The 14,375-nt window shown below is 44.3% G+C and overlaps 1 protein-coding gene across 5 annotated transcripts in view; it reads left to right on the top strand.

The window, feature by feature from the left end:
* Positions 1–14,375, top strand: part of PHACTR1 (phosphatase and actin regulator 1) — a 549,001-nt gene that overhangs the window by 458,176 nt on the left and 76,450 nt on the right. For 4 of the 5 annotated variants that reach the window (XM_055323078.1, XM_055323082.1, XM_055323083.1 and 1 more), the window contains 2 exons: positions 3,081–3,248; positions 5,276–5,482. In XM_055323078.1, coding sequence (XP_055179053.1) covers positions 3,081–3,248; positions 5,276–5,482 — 375 coding nt within the window. The remainder of the gene's footprint in view (positions 1–3,080; positions 3,249–5,275; positions 5,483–14,375) is intronic. The other variant, XM_055323081.1, reaches the window with a different exon arrangement.

Raw genomic sequence — 14,375 nt, 5'->3', positions numbered from 1 at the left:
ACTTAACAATGGCATCATCGTGGGAGCCCCATGTTATAAGAATCCAAACCAGATGGTCTTCACTTTTGTCACTACTATTCTTGGCCATAAATGATATTAATAATGGATTTGTCATATCTATTGAATGGCTTCAATTTATTTCTGCTAGATCATTATATGTATATAGATAGGTAGATAGGTGGCTCAGTGGTTGAATGTCTGACTTTGGGTCAGGTCATGATCCCAGGGTCCTGGGATGGAGTCCCCACAGGGAGCCTGCTTCCCCCTCTGCCTATGTCTCTGCCTCTTTCTCAGTGTCTCTCATGAATCAATAAATAACCATTATTAAAAAACGGTTATCAAGGTTAATATTGAAATGGCCAAAAGCTAAGAAATTCATGTGATCTGTACACTGCTGCTGTGTAAATAGAGAAATGCTTCACAAAACAATTATACAAGATTCGGGTATATGTCACTAGATATTGAAATATTAACACATAAGTTTCACCTATTGTGATTTCTCTTAAAAGGTCAGAATTCTAATTGCAGAAAAGGCTTTATGTAGGGAGGTGATCAGCAGAGCCTCCTTTTTTTTTTATTATATCATAAAATATTGGAAATCCCTTTATGACCAGCCATAGGAAGATAGCTAAATAAAATTCAGTTTATTTGGGGTGTTTGAGTGGCTCAGTCAGTTAAACGTCTGCCTTCAGCTCAGGTTATGGTCCCAGGGTCCTAGAATCAATCCCTGCATCCAACTCCCTGCTTGGCAGGGAATCTGCTTCTCCTTTTCCCTCTGCCTCTCCCGTGGCTTGCGTGTGTGCGCGCTCTCTCTTTCTCTCTTAAATAAATAAATAAAATCCCTTTTAAAAAATTCAGTTTATTCATCCAGTATAATCATTAAGATTATAATTATGCAAATTATAATGTTTATAATAGTAAGAAACCAAGACAGGAAATCTGATGCATAGTAAAATCACAACTATGAAAAATATATACAAACGGTTTCTGTTAGGTTGTCTTACTCTTTCTTTTTCATCTTTATTTTTTTGGTGGAAATGTGTATTTAGAAATTATGACAGTGGAATTCCCTAGATTGTTTCCTCTCCAAAGCGGTTTGAGTCTTTGTGACTCAGCAAAGGTACTTTTAATATATGGGGAGCTCAATATTTTGAGAATTGCAATGTCCCAAGGAGCGCATCTCCATTACCAGCAAAGCCTCCAGCCCTAAGTCAGCTGCCTTGATGAAACTGAGATTCATAGAGTCTAAGGTAATCCAACTACAATTGTATTTTTGCCCCAGAACTGTTTCCATGGTACTTCTTAACTGTTAAAACGTACAGCAGTCATTTGTATCATTGCCCTGAAGAAGCAGAACTTGGCAGTGGCACTGAAACCACCCCCTCCTCTGGTTGTCTTACCAGGACTTCTTTACATTGGAAACATCAAAAATCAAAGTGGTGGTGCTACTTCCCATGGCATCAGTGTGAACATGCTAAATTAAAGTGTGCTGCAGGGACTGGGGACCATCCCTTATGGGATGGCAATGCAGTAACCCACCTCCCACTCCACCTTCCCTCCTGCAGATGCTCAGTTCGGCAGTCTACTTTCCATAGCATCAGCCTAAGAGTCCACACTGCTCTTCTTCTCTTATTAATGAGGAGTAGTCATCATTTTATTTATTACAATTATACTAACTCCCATGCCCTTCCAGGCATCCAAAAAGGCTAAATGAAAAGAACAAGGAGAAAAAAAAAAAATCTTAAAGTATGTCAGTGCTTTATATCATCTGCCTCAGATGATTTTTTTGGTATCTATTCTGTTTTTCTCTGTTTATACAAGATTCAGGTCAAATATCCTGTGTCCTTGAACCATATGTTATCTAAAGCCTGTTGGTTTGTAGATTAGTCTGTTGACTGTTTTTCATCAGGCCAGTTCTAACTGGGAGGAAGGGGCCCACAGAGCATCCTTTACCACTGCTTATTGTTGTGTATAAAATTAAACCCTTGGGAGGAGCATGGCAAAAGAAAAGGATCATTTATACAAGATTCACCTTGGAGTCATCTCACTGTTTCATTCCTACAAGTAAATCATCTTTTGTCCAGTTTTAAGGCTTTGCTGGTTCCTGTGTTTCTGACTAAGCATAACTTGGGAGTCTTTCGTCTGGATGTTTATTCATCTTACTTGGAACAGCTTTCCGTCCTCTTTAAAAATTAATTTGACTTTAATGTCTAGTTATTTAGGACTCCCCTGGGCTAGGATGAAATCACACTGGGGGAATTTTGATTTGACAAATGGCCATTGTGCGGGAGCCTTTGATCCTCTACCATGGTGTTAACTAGCCGCCCAACCCTTGCTTTGAGAAGCTTTAAGCAAGATCAAAGTCTGCCCTTCCCCACCCCCAAGGTGTGATCCCTGGTGGGCAGGGGGAGAATTCTGACACTCCCAGCATCCTTAGGATGCTGCAGCCCTCAGCTTTGGTCGAAGCTCTCTGAGTGGTCAGTACTTGTTCCCTCAGAAGGTTTGCAGAAGATGGGACCTTCCCAACAGCCAGTGAGCTTGTCAGGAGGTGAGCCTCAAGGAACTTTGAGCCCTCCTAAACATTTACCTCTCTAGAAAAATTGGATGCTGGTGGGAATAGGAGAAAAAGGATGAATTTTTCCTAGAGCCTTAGCGAACCATGCTTCTGGTGTGTGTTGAGTGGTATGAAGCCCTGGGCTCCCTAGAGTAGGAATTCCTACTCAAGGTTTTCCAGCCTCTGAGGCCTGCTCGATTTTTCCAGGTTTTCCAAAATTACAAAGAATAGTTCATTTTAATTCACTTTCATTAAAAAAGGTACATCCAAAAATATGGTGAAAGACGGAGAGGGAGAGCAAACAGGCAATTTACTAGAGGTCACTGGAAATTGCTGCCTTCGTGGTCAGATGCCATATGTCTAAAAATAAAGTGTCTGAAAATCAAAAGATCAAGTGTAGATTTTACAGACTGACCTTGAAAAAGATTGTTCAAAAACATTTATATTCGATTAGCAAATGATAAATGTCACCCTTCCCTGGAAGGTGGGTGTTGTCTAACTGGGCCATCTCCTCTCGCTCCCACAGATGGGGAACTCTCCATATCGAATGAAGATGACTCGCTGGAAAATGGACAGTCCCTGAGCTCCAGCCAGCTGTCTCTGCCTGCCCTGTCCGAAATGGAGCCGGTCCCAATGCCCAGGGATCCCTGCTCATACGAGGTGCTCCAACCTTCAGACATCATGGATGGGACAGGTAATGCAGGACGCGATGGGACATGGAAGGGGCAGAGTTGTGGGATAGGCCCCCAGCACGTGACATTTGGGACCTGGAGCCTTGGCTGGACGAGGGGTTCTATTTTGAACCACCCTGAGCTTACGAATAGCCTGGAAATGGGGACAAAACTGCCCAATTAGTAGATATTCACACATGCCGTTCTACAGTTTTTTAACAACATTTTTTGTAATCTTAATGATTTTAAAGAAGACATGCCCTGTTTTTGTAATATCAAGGATTTAAAATGTCATTTTTGTTTTTTGTTTTTTTCTAGCACTTGTTTGTCTTAAGCTCAAGCTAAGGAATCCTATACTTTACACAGTTCCTACCTAACTCACATGCTTGTAAAGCCCTAGCACAGCCTTTAAGTCCAGTCTGGGCATACCAGCTAATGGTTGTATCTGGGTAGCAAATTTTATCAGTTTACAATCAACGTGTTAATTGGGTAACCGGTTAACTCACATGCTGCTGATGGATGATGTTTGGTACCATCAGACTGTCACTACTTCTTTGGTCCAAAGCCCTCTGAATGGTCAGTACCCACTCCCTCAGAAGGTTTGCAGAAGGTGGGATCCTCCCAACAGCCAGTGAGGAGTGCTCCCTGTTGTCAAGAGGTGAGCCTGGGTGGGGAGGGACCTCCTGAAATCTCCAGAGTTTGGGCAGAAAGGCCATGTCCTTTCGCCACACCATATGCAATGTCTGCGTCAGCAGAGCTCAGGTGGGAAGACAGGAGAGCTGGTGTTACAGAGTCCATTCCAGGCTTCACTTGGGGACCTGGTGAGTCATTTGCTCCATCAGTGTGTCCGATGCTGATGGTAATGGTGTCCCTTGTGAGAGGGGGAGAACTGAGTGCTCCTGAGGATTTTTGGCAAGGCTTTGATGCTGCTACCCAGATTAGGGAAGAAGAAGAGGGTGACGGGTGAGTCACTAGAGTCATTCCTATTCCAGCAGCTTTGGGAGGCAAGAGGCTATACATCTGAGTTACAGTCCCCCCAAGCTGAGGAGATTTTTTTCCAGCTAAAGAAGGGAATTGTGTTTCTGATCCAGCTTTCCTTGTGACATTAGAATCATACAGATTTGACTGTTAAAGGGAGATCTGTCATCCCAGTGAAATGAGAGTTTCAGTCTCGTTGGCCAGGCTGTCAGCATGGAATGAAGGCCTTTGTCTCCTACCCTCTCCTCCCCAGGACAGCTCTTAACTGGAGCCAGTTGGGGTCACCCATGGTAGAAAGGAAGAGTCAGACCCAATGCCAAGCCAAGAGAAATGGGGGAACCCAAACAGAAAGCCATAATTCTGGCAAGTGAGAGGACAGAAAGTGGGAGACAGAAAGACATTGTCTTGGTGCATCCCTTGTCTCATCAAGGTTTAGAAGAGCCCCTAAAGCTGCAAGGTGCCTGCTGGCAGCTGCTGCCCAGCCCGGGAGACACACGTCAGGGTGCCCGACCTGGTGTCAGCCTCGAGGGCTGCTCCGTTACTTCCTGGCCCAGACCCAGGGAGACCCAGGGGGTGCAAAAACAAGACCCCAGAATCTACCATGGCTTCCTCTCAGCAAAGGACAAAGAGGCCCAGAGGAAGATGCTGGTTCGGTTCACCTGGGGGCCTCTTTGTCCGCCACCCACTGCACCTGCCATCCGTGGATTGTCACTGTGGTCCCATGAATCACGTGTGAGAGCACTCACAGAACGTGTCATATGAGTGCCAAGATTGAAGTGGTGAAGTTTGGGATTGTTTTGAGAAAATAGCCTCTTCCTAACTCCCTTCTTGCCCCTCCTGCCTCTCCCTTACTGCCTCAACCTCCCTGGTGTGTTCCCCCACCCTCCCCACCCCCTGCTTGATTGGATTTCTAGCGGCCTCTCTTGAGCTCTCCACACATACGTGACGACCTGGAACAAGTCGGTGCTCTGCTGTGTTGCTAACCCACACCCCCGTCCTGTGCGCTCCTGCCGGCCCCACCTGCACTTCGTTTGTGTAATGTCTCCTGTGTGTCATATGGTTGTCCCCTCAGTGTCTGAAGAGAGTCCCTCTGCCAGTGAGTCTGGAATCCTCCTGGCCCAAGATCCTTCAGCCAAACCAGTCCTGCTACTGCCCCCCAAAAAACCTGCTGCTTTCTCTGGAGACCATGAGGAGACCCCAGTGAAGCAGCTGTCCCTTCTCAAGCAACCCCCCGCCCTGCCTCCCAAACCCACTGCCAGGATTGCCAACCACTTAACAGGTGAGTCCAGACGTCTTCTGGGGGCATGCGGCCCTGCCTTCCCTTCAAGGGATAATCTCTTGCTCTCTTTCTCTTTTTAGCCAAGGCCTGTTGCACCTCTTTGGTGAGGCTGCTCTGTGGGACGTTTGGGTGTTTCTATGTGCGTCTCGGTACACACAGTCATGACCTGGGTTTGTGTGTCTTTGTCAAGAAGCATTCGGTATACACCTGCCAGCCGTGTGCCAAGAGCCTTTGTCGTGTGTATCTGTAAATATGTACATTGGTATTTATGTGATTGACTCACGATTGTTTGCCCATCGAGGTAAATTAGATTCAATGTCAAAAATCCTTGCAAAGATGAAAAGTAGTACCTTGTTCCCTTCATAATGAGTTTGCCGAAGCTTTAAATTTTTTGTCTTTAAATTATTGATCTGAAGCCCAGCATATTTCCTCTATTAAAATTCATGTCTGTGCTGTTTGTTCTATTAAAAAAAAAAAAAAAAGACAAGTGAGACAAATCTGCAAAGCATCACGGGAAATACAGTTAAAAGAAGAGAAGGTTTAGGAATGCGGTCCTGAAGTGATTTTTATATTTTCAAGTTTAACGTGTTAGTGAACACACCCAGCGCTATTAAATTGGGCACCTAGTGAAATTGTATTTCACTGCACACGAACCAGACACTCCTCTTGGATTCAACGCTGTGGTTTGGGATTAAAGAGTAAAGATTTCAGGGGGTTGTTTCTGCAACCCTGAGAGTCTTTCCACTGACCAGTTGCCTTTTTACAGTGCGCTTAGTGTTTTTGTAAATGGTTTCTAATTGATCTCTGTAGGTTTTTGTGAGACGTGATGAAGATGGAGGTAGGAAGAATTTTCACCTGTTTTGTAGTGGAGAAGCTGAAGCTTCAGAAACATCAGGACCTTCAGCAGGGCCAGCAGGCGTTGTGCAGTAGGATCATCCGGGGAGCCTGGTCTCTGGTAGGAGGCTGCCTCCCCAGTGGTGCTGAGTTTTATTTAAGTCCAAAATAAACACAAGAGTGAGTCAAACCACTCTATCAGCATATGTGTCCACCCAGGTCAGATGTCTGTGGCTCAAAAGAGCATATTTCCATCTACAGGAGCCACCCAACACATTAATAACCCTTTAGTGCAGTGTCCTAAAATGTGAATGCATAGGAAACCACAAAGGAACAAATGACCCCATAAGCTTCCTTCTAAGAGATGACCCCTGTCCGTTTATCTGTCTAATGAAAATCAGATGCCTGCTATACATATCTCCTATCACTGACGTTTTGCACATGGTGGTATCTTCAGAACTGGTTCTCCTGTTTGTGAATACTGCACAACACGGTTTTGTTAGCCGCCCGGTGTGGAGTAGGGTTCCCTCATTTGGCTCCTTGTGGGCTCTCCCATCTTCTGCCGTAAAAATCACCACAGCAGACATCCTCTGCAGCATACACTGCATTATGAGCATCTGAATTTCTCCTAATTTATTTCGAGAATTAGAGTTGCTTATTCTGATTCCCGAAATCATCTATGTACCTTGGAAGAGCTATAGGCTTTTGAAGGCTTTGATGCCAAATTTTCCCAAAGATTAAATATTACAGAATCAGCTTCTGTATGTGGTTCATATTTATTCATCAAACATGTGCTAGGTTCCAACGCAGGTACAAATAAGTGACAGTTTACTGTATATATTTTGCATATGTATTTTTTATATATTACCTGTATAGTATAGACACACAATAGAGCACCAAAATACTGTCGGGAGTATCACTTCGAGTTCTGTGCAGTCTGATCAAAGGGCATGCATGGAAGGGCTGCAGCTTGAGCTGACCCTTAACTCATGAAGGGCGTTTATGGAGAATGAGGGGAGAACGTTCCAGGAGAGAAGCCCCCAATCAGAGAGGCCCAGAGATGGCATTGTTTTGGGTCCATCATGAGGTGGCTGAGCTGGGGCAGAGGGTCTGTCTCAGGCTGTATTGAAAAAAAGGTTCACTAGGTAAGGCATAGGAGGATTTAGATTTTATTTCTGGGGCAGTGGGGAGCCTTGGGAGGCTTTTGAGCAGGGGAGTGGTGTGATGAAAATGAGCCTTTTGAAAGTTTTCCCACAATCACTGTGTAGAGAGTGAATGGAAGGAGAAAGTTGAAGGCTTAAAAAGGCCAGCCCCATGCCTCATTCTCCAGAATCACACTAGTTGAGTGAAACTGAATAATTTGAACCAGGGAGATGACGGAGGAAGCCACTCCTGTTTCTGAGATAGGACCTAACAAGCAGGAGGAGAGTGAACAGAACAACAGAGATGGAATCTCGTAGCCGGTAGCATCCTCTAACTTATCTAGTTATCTAATTAATGAAGGCACACTTCATTCATTCACAGCTTCAGCTATGAGCTGTGAGCTTGGGCAGCCTGGTATCCATGGGACTCTTGATGTAGGAGAAACTGAGCCCAGTCTCTGGCTTCCCTGGTCCTTTTATAGGGAGAGTGGACTTCTCTACTCTCTATAAACCTCATCTCTACAGAGCTTGGATCACATGGATAAAAATACCTAAGAGCTAATAATCCTTGCCATGTTGGGTCTGGTAGCCTCTTAAATGAGAAGACAAGACGGGTGGAGGTCTCTGTGGGCTGCAAGCCTGGTGCTGGCCTTTTCGGTTTAAACTCATTTAGACGTGCTTAATTTTTGTAAGCGAACAATTATAATGAATCTGCATCACCACAAGGCAGCTACATTAACCCTGTTCTGTTAGTAATTACTCTAGAGACAACTGGGCTGTGTCAGAAGAAATTAATCAATGAAGAATGCTAGAACCCTACGTTGAGACTTAGCAGTTGTAGCATGCTCACACTGTCTGTTGTCCTGTTGACGTTTTTGAAAGGAAACCCAGGACAGTTTGAAAGCCACCAAGCATGATTAATAAGAGAGTGACAGTGGTTAACGGTCCGGTGGGATACTAGAGGAAGCACGAACCTGACCTGGGGCTACTTCCAAGTACATGATCAGGCAAAGACAGGCAGAAATATCTCTACTTTGGCATGTGCTTCCCATTTTCTCAGGAAAACCATTATAGACTTGGAGAATGTTCTCTGTTCTCCAGCAAGTGGAGAGAAGCCTCCTTGCTCTCCCAAACAATCTTTCTTCTTCCCTTGTCATCATCCTGTCTGTTCTTCTCTTCTCCAAGAGCGGCTGCAAGCAGCTCTGCCACGCACTGTACTTCCAGAGTGGAAGGAGAATCTGATGCTCCATTATTACATGCCTCTGCATAATGCATATGATCTGAGATGAATGATTCTCAAAATGCATCTCTCTTGGAATGATGATGGACCCCAGAGGAAAAGAGTTGATTGAAGTGAAGAAAAAAAAAAAAAAGAACTCCACCACTGTCTCCTATCTTTCTAAGTCTTCATCAATCACCTCTCCAGCCATCCTGGCTCCCAGAGTCTGATATGACACACTGCATGAATAATCCATGCCTCTGCATATGGTACCTGTGATTAGGTACCCCATCGATGCTATTTGAAGGAAGGATAATCAACTCCCGTGAGAGCTGGACTTCGTGGTCTGGCATTCACACTTGGGTGATAATGGCAGCTACCACTTTTTGAGAACTTCACGGCATATTGTTTAGTCCTACAGAGTCAATGCTATTATCATCATTCTTTCTTTTTCTTGGAAGAGGAAAACGAAATTTAGATAAGTTAAATAACTCTGTCATGGTTACATAGCTAGTAAGTGCCAGAGATGTATCCACTTTTTTACTCCAAAGTTCTTACTTGTAATCATTGGTTTCTAACATCCTCACTAAGATACCTATTCTTAAAATTCAAAACAATGGAATTATGAGCTTTCTTTGTTGTTTTTGGTTTTTTTTTTTTTGTCTTGCTTTGTTTTTTTGCCTTGTGACTTTCAGTCCTTTTAAGAAAATTGGCTTCTTGGGGGCACCTGGTTGGTTCGTTTGGTTACGCGGTCAACTCTTGATTTCAGCTCAGGTCATGAGATCAAGCCCCGAGTTGGACTCCGTGCTGAACCAGGAGCCTGCTTAAGATTCTCTCTCTCTTCGTCTCATCCTTCATGACCACCACCCCTACTCATACTCTTGCTCCCCCTTCTTTCTCTCAAAAATAAATAAATGGATTGGTTAGTTGAATTCTTAAAAAGGAAATCAGGGGGCACCTGGGTGGCTCAGTTAAGTATCTGACTCTTGATTTCAGCTCAGGTCATGAGATCAAGCCCCGAGTTGGACTCCATGCTGAACCAGGAGCCTGCTTAAGATTCTCTCTCTCTTCGTCTCATCCTTCATGACCACCACCCCTACTCATACTCTTGCTCCCCCTTCTTTCTCTCAAAAATAAATAAATGGATTGGTTAGTTGAATTCTTAAAAAGGAAATCAGGGGGCACCTGGGTGGCTCAGTTAAGTATCTGACTCTTGATTTCAGCTCAGGTCATGATCTCAGAGTCCTGGGATCCAGCCTTACATCAGGTTCCTGGCTCAGCAGGGAGTCTACTTGTCTCCCTCTTCCTCTTCTTGCTCTCTCTGTCTCTCTCTTAAATAAATAATCAATTTTAAAAAAAGGAAAGGAAATTGGCTTCTTTATTTGCATAAGTCAAAGACAAAAATGTATCTAGTCTTTCAAAAATAACTAATATTCTCAAGGCACTTGATTATAAAAAGGAGGACCTGAATGCAGTTGGGTTGGGTTTGGAAGAACATGTTAAAAGTTGAGAGTCTGTAAGAATCAAGAACAGGACAAATCACATAGGAAGCATTTGGTCACAATTAGAGATTGGCAGTTTAAGCAAAGAAAAGGAAATGTTGGGGGAGCCTGGGTGGCTCAGTTGGTTAAGCATCTAGCTCTTGATATGGGCTCCGGTCATGATCTCAGGGTTATGAGATTGAACATTGTGTCAGTGTGGAGCCTGCTGAGATTTGCTCTCTCCCTCTCCTTTTGCCTTTCCCCTACACACTCTTCCCCTCTCTCTCTAAAATAAATAAACCTTGAAAGAAGAAGAAAGAAAGAAAAGAAAGAAAAAAAGAAAGAAAGAAAGAAAGAAAAGAAGAAAGAAAGAAAGAAAGAAAGAAAGAAAGAAAGAAAGAAAGAAAGAAAGAAAGAAGAAAAAGAGAAAAGAGTTGCTGATCCTTTACAAATAAGTCCTTCTGCTAATGTGAACCTGCCCAGGGCTTCTTTGTCTTTAGACCCTGAAATACAAGGAACTTCTGTTGATCAATGGCTAGTTTCAACATTCCGAAGTTTTTACAACTACAGACTTTTCTGGCAAATGGCACCCATGCCCTGTGGTACTTCTTAGCCTCACCCGGGTCAAATGAGAATCTTCTATCCAGAGCTTATCATACCAAAACCAATGTTTCTCTTTATACGATCTCCCTAGTTCTGTGGACACTATCCATGGCTCACTCTTCTGTATTCCCATTCTCACCTCTGATTTTGTTGTTCCTCACTGACCCTGTTACTGTGTGTCCTCATTTCTCTCCAGTATCCTTCCCTATTCTCCTCCTGCAGATTCCTCTCCAACTCCACAAAATCATTCACTCTTACCTCTACCCTTGCATTCTACTTCAAAAACACAAGAAAACCACTAAGTGGACCACTGTGACTTTGGACCTTGTCTCTGCCTTTAAGTGGGAAACATGAACTATAACCCAGAGGCCCCAGAAGGTTTAGGGTTCATAGTCTCTGAGTAGTTGATACCTTGAAAGAATGGGAAATATACCCAAATTTACTCTTTATACCTAATTTTCTGTATTTTTCCAGTCTTTTTTTTTAAGATTTTATTAATTTATTCATGAGAGACACAGAGAGAGAGGCAGAGACACAGGCAGAGGGAGAAGCAGGTTCCCTACAGGGAGCCTGATACGGGACTCAATCCCAGGACCCCAGGATCACGCCCTGAGCCAAAGGCAGACACTCAATCACTGAGCCACCCAGATGCCCCAGTATTTTTCCAGTCTTGATTTACCTTTCTTAAAATGCAGAAATTCTTTCTGGGTGCATTGGAGGACTTTCTCTGAAAACCTTTTTTATTTTTATTTCTTTAGATTTATTTATTTATTCATGGGAGACAGAGAGAGAGAGAGAGAGAGAGAGGCAGAGACACAGGCAGAGGGAGGAGCGGGCTCCATGCAGGGAGCCTGTTGCGGAACTCAATCCCGGGACCCCAGGATCACGCCGTGGGCCAAAGACAGGCGCCAAACCACTGAGCCACCCGGGGATCCCCTAGAAACCTTTCTTAAAAAGGTGCTTTCTGCTCTCACCTCTGTGACCAGCGCAAAGATTACACCAAAATATCTTTCTTTTTTTTTTGTAGCACTGTTAGGTGGGAGATTTAATGCACTTGGCACTTATTTTTTATTGTGGTGAAAACATAATATAAAATTTACCTTCTTAGCAGTTTGTAAATGTGCAATTCAGTAACGTTGACTATATTCACATCATTGTGCAACAGATTTCTGGAACTTTTCCATCTGGAAGAATTGAAACTCCCCTTTTTCCTTCCTCCCCCTTAGCTCCTGATACTACCATTTAACTTCTTATTTCTATGAATATGGGGTACCTCCGGTAAGTGGAATCCTACAGCATTTGTCTTTTCATCAGAGGCTTATTTCATTTATACGCTGCCCTCAAGTTCTATCTACCCTGTAGCACACGATCGAATCTCCTTCTTTTTTAAGACTGAATGGCACTTCTGCTCTGAGTGCCCACCATGTGCAACGTGTCCCACCAGCCTTGCTACAGTTTATAAGAAGTGTTCCCTCATCAGCTGTAGGGCTTGTAGGCAATTATAAGCTACAGAAAATGCTTCATATGAAGATGTATAAACATGATTCTCAAGAAATTCAATAGCAAGAGACCAAATCCTTTTGAAAGAATTATACAGAGCATCCTAAAGGAGGATGTATTTAAAACAGGCCTGAAAGATGAGTAAAATTTGAAAAGTTAGGGAGGGGAAAGGAGACTGTGGTGGAAGGTGAAGCAGAGTAGACAGAGCACCTGAATACGAGGCCCAGTCTGTTCAGGAATTAGCACACGGCCCAGCTTGGCAGGGGTGCAGGATTTGTGGAGAGAAACAGGCCAGAAATGGGTTGAAGAGAAACTGTGGAAAGCCTCGAATGCCATGATCATGATGATGGATTTAACTTTGGTGGAGGAAGTGGGCATGATTTGTGGACATTTAGCAGCATGTGCTTGATCTCAACTCACCTGTCTCCTTGACACACTTGTGGATTTGATGGACAGTAATGCTGGGGGATAGATGCACAGCCAGCTGTACAAAGGAAACTGGGGGATGGCCATCATCAGTGGAAAGTGCAAAAGGCACCAAGCTACTGCCCTTGGTTCTTCCTCTTGGACATCGTTTCAATGTCCCGGGGTCAGTTCCCTGAGAGCAGGGATGGAGTCGGCCTTGGTCCCTTCTGTGTCCTCAGCTAGCGCTGAGCAGCTTGAGAGAGAGAGAGAGAGAGAGAGAGAGAGAGAGAGAATCGCCTGTGGCTGAAGCATTAGAGGAGGAGCTGGATGATCATTTCCCACGAGTTCCTAGCAGGAATATCCTAACAAGGATACTTGTTATCTCAGGCTCTGAGGTGTGCCATAAAGGCAGTCTGACTCTTGTGCTTCTGTAGTGCTTGATGGAACCACGATACCTAGATGGGAAAGCAACCCCTTATTAGAGTCACAGATGGAACATGACAGTCATCCATCAGTCAAACTAGGTGGCAGAGAGCACGTTGGGAATGTCAAGGGAAAATGGGGACACCCCTTGGAGACCACCAACTGCAGGTGGTCAGACCAGCTGCCACCATCTCTGTAAATGCAAGAGGTAGGAGTGTGTCTTCCAACAATGAATGAATATCGTGCATCAGGTAGAGGCGAGGTTGGAGATGAATTGCAGCCATCCTCTTTTTCCCTTTATAACATCTAAGGATCTTGCTTGAACTTACACCTTCATCCTGCATGTTCTTCCTCTTTATAGTTCCACATGGTCTGTGTAGCATTTCAGTTTATACGATCTCAATTAACGACTTCCAGACATCATCGATCAGTCCCTTGGTTCCAGCGTCCTGAGATCAGATGAGCATGTTTTGCTTGCCTTCGTGACTGTGTGACTTGGATTTGACTCTCCCAGCCTTCTTCTGGACAGTCACAAATAGCAGTCCTCGCAGTGGGCACTGTCCGGTCCATGCTTCTTACTGTTGTCCAACTCTAGAACCTTCTCACTGTCCTTTGTGCCTGTCTTGCAGTAGGCATAGGTTCCACAGTTCAGTTATCGGTGGGACAGTGCTCTCCTCCCCCGGTCTCCCCGAGAGCAATGGTGCTCATCCGCATCACTGCAAAATCAAACCACCTAATAATGGGCTTTTTTGCGCAGATGATTTATAATCTCTAGCCAAATGCTGGTCTCAACAGGTGTTTGCTGTCATGATATAGGGACACCTACAGTTGTGACTCTTTAAGAGCAGTTTCCTGACAATGAATAATGTATACTTTGATTTCAAAAAAATCGAATTTAATTGCATGCCCTATGAAGATGACACGTGGCCCAGCTGTGATCCCCACCCACCCACCACCCAACATCTCCATCTGGTGAGGCATGTCCCTCCCTCCTTGTTGTCATCTGCCTAGATGGTTTTGTGGAAAGTGACTACCCAGAGTCACTTTGTGGGAAGTGACTCAGAAACAAAGTCAGGTGCTGGTGATGAGTGTGCTATACTGGCATTCAGTTTTGGACCCTGGAAGGTCTCAGGACACGTTTGTCACAAACCTCAGATGTTCGTTAGTTTCCACGTAGGGCATGTAACACAAGTCACTTCTTTGTTTCTCTTTTTCTCCGCCCATCCCTCTTACCATGGGGAGGGGGGGTTGGTCGACACATTTGGCCTTTCCAGGCATCTGACCAA

The sequence above is a fragment of the Nyctereutes procyonoides genome, unplaced genomic scaffold (genome assembly GCF_905146905.1).
Source record: "Nyctereutes procyonoides isolate TBG_1078 unplaced genomic scaffold, NYPRO_anot_genome, whole genome shotgun sequence".
Taxonomy (NCBI): domain Eukaryota; kingdom Metazoa; phylum Chordata; class Mammalia; order Carnivora; family Canidae; genus Nyctereutes; species Nyctereutes procyonoides.
This window is presented reverse-complemented; position numbering and strand designations above follow the sequence as displayed.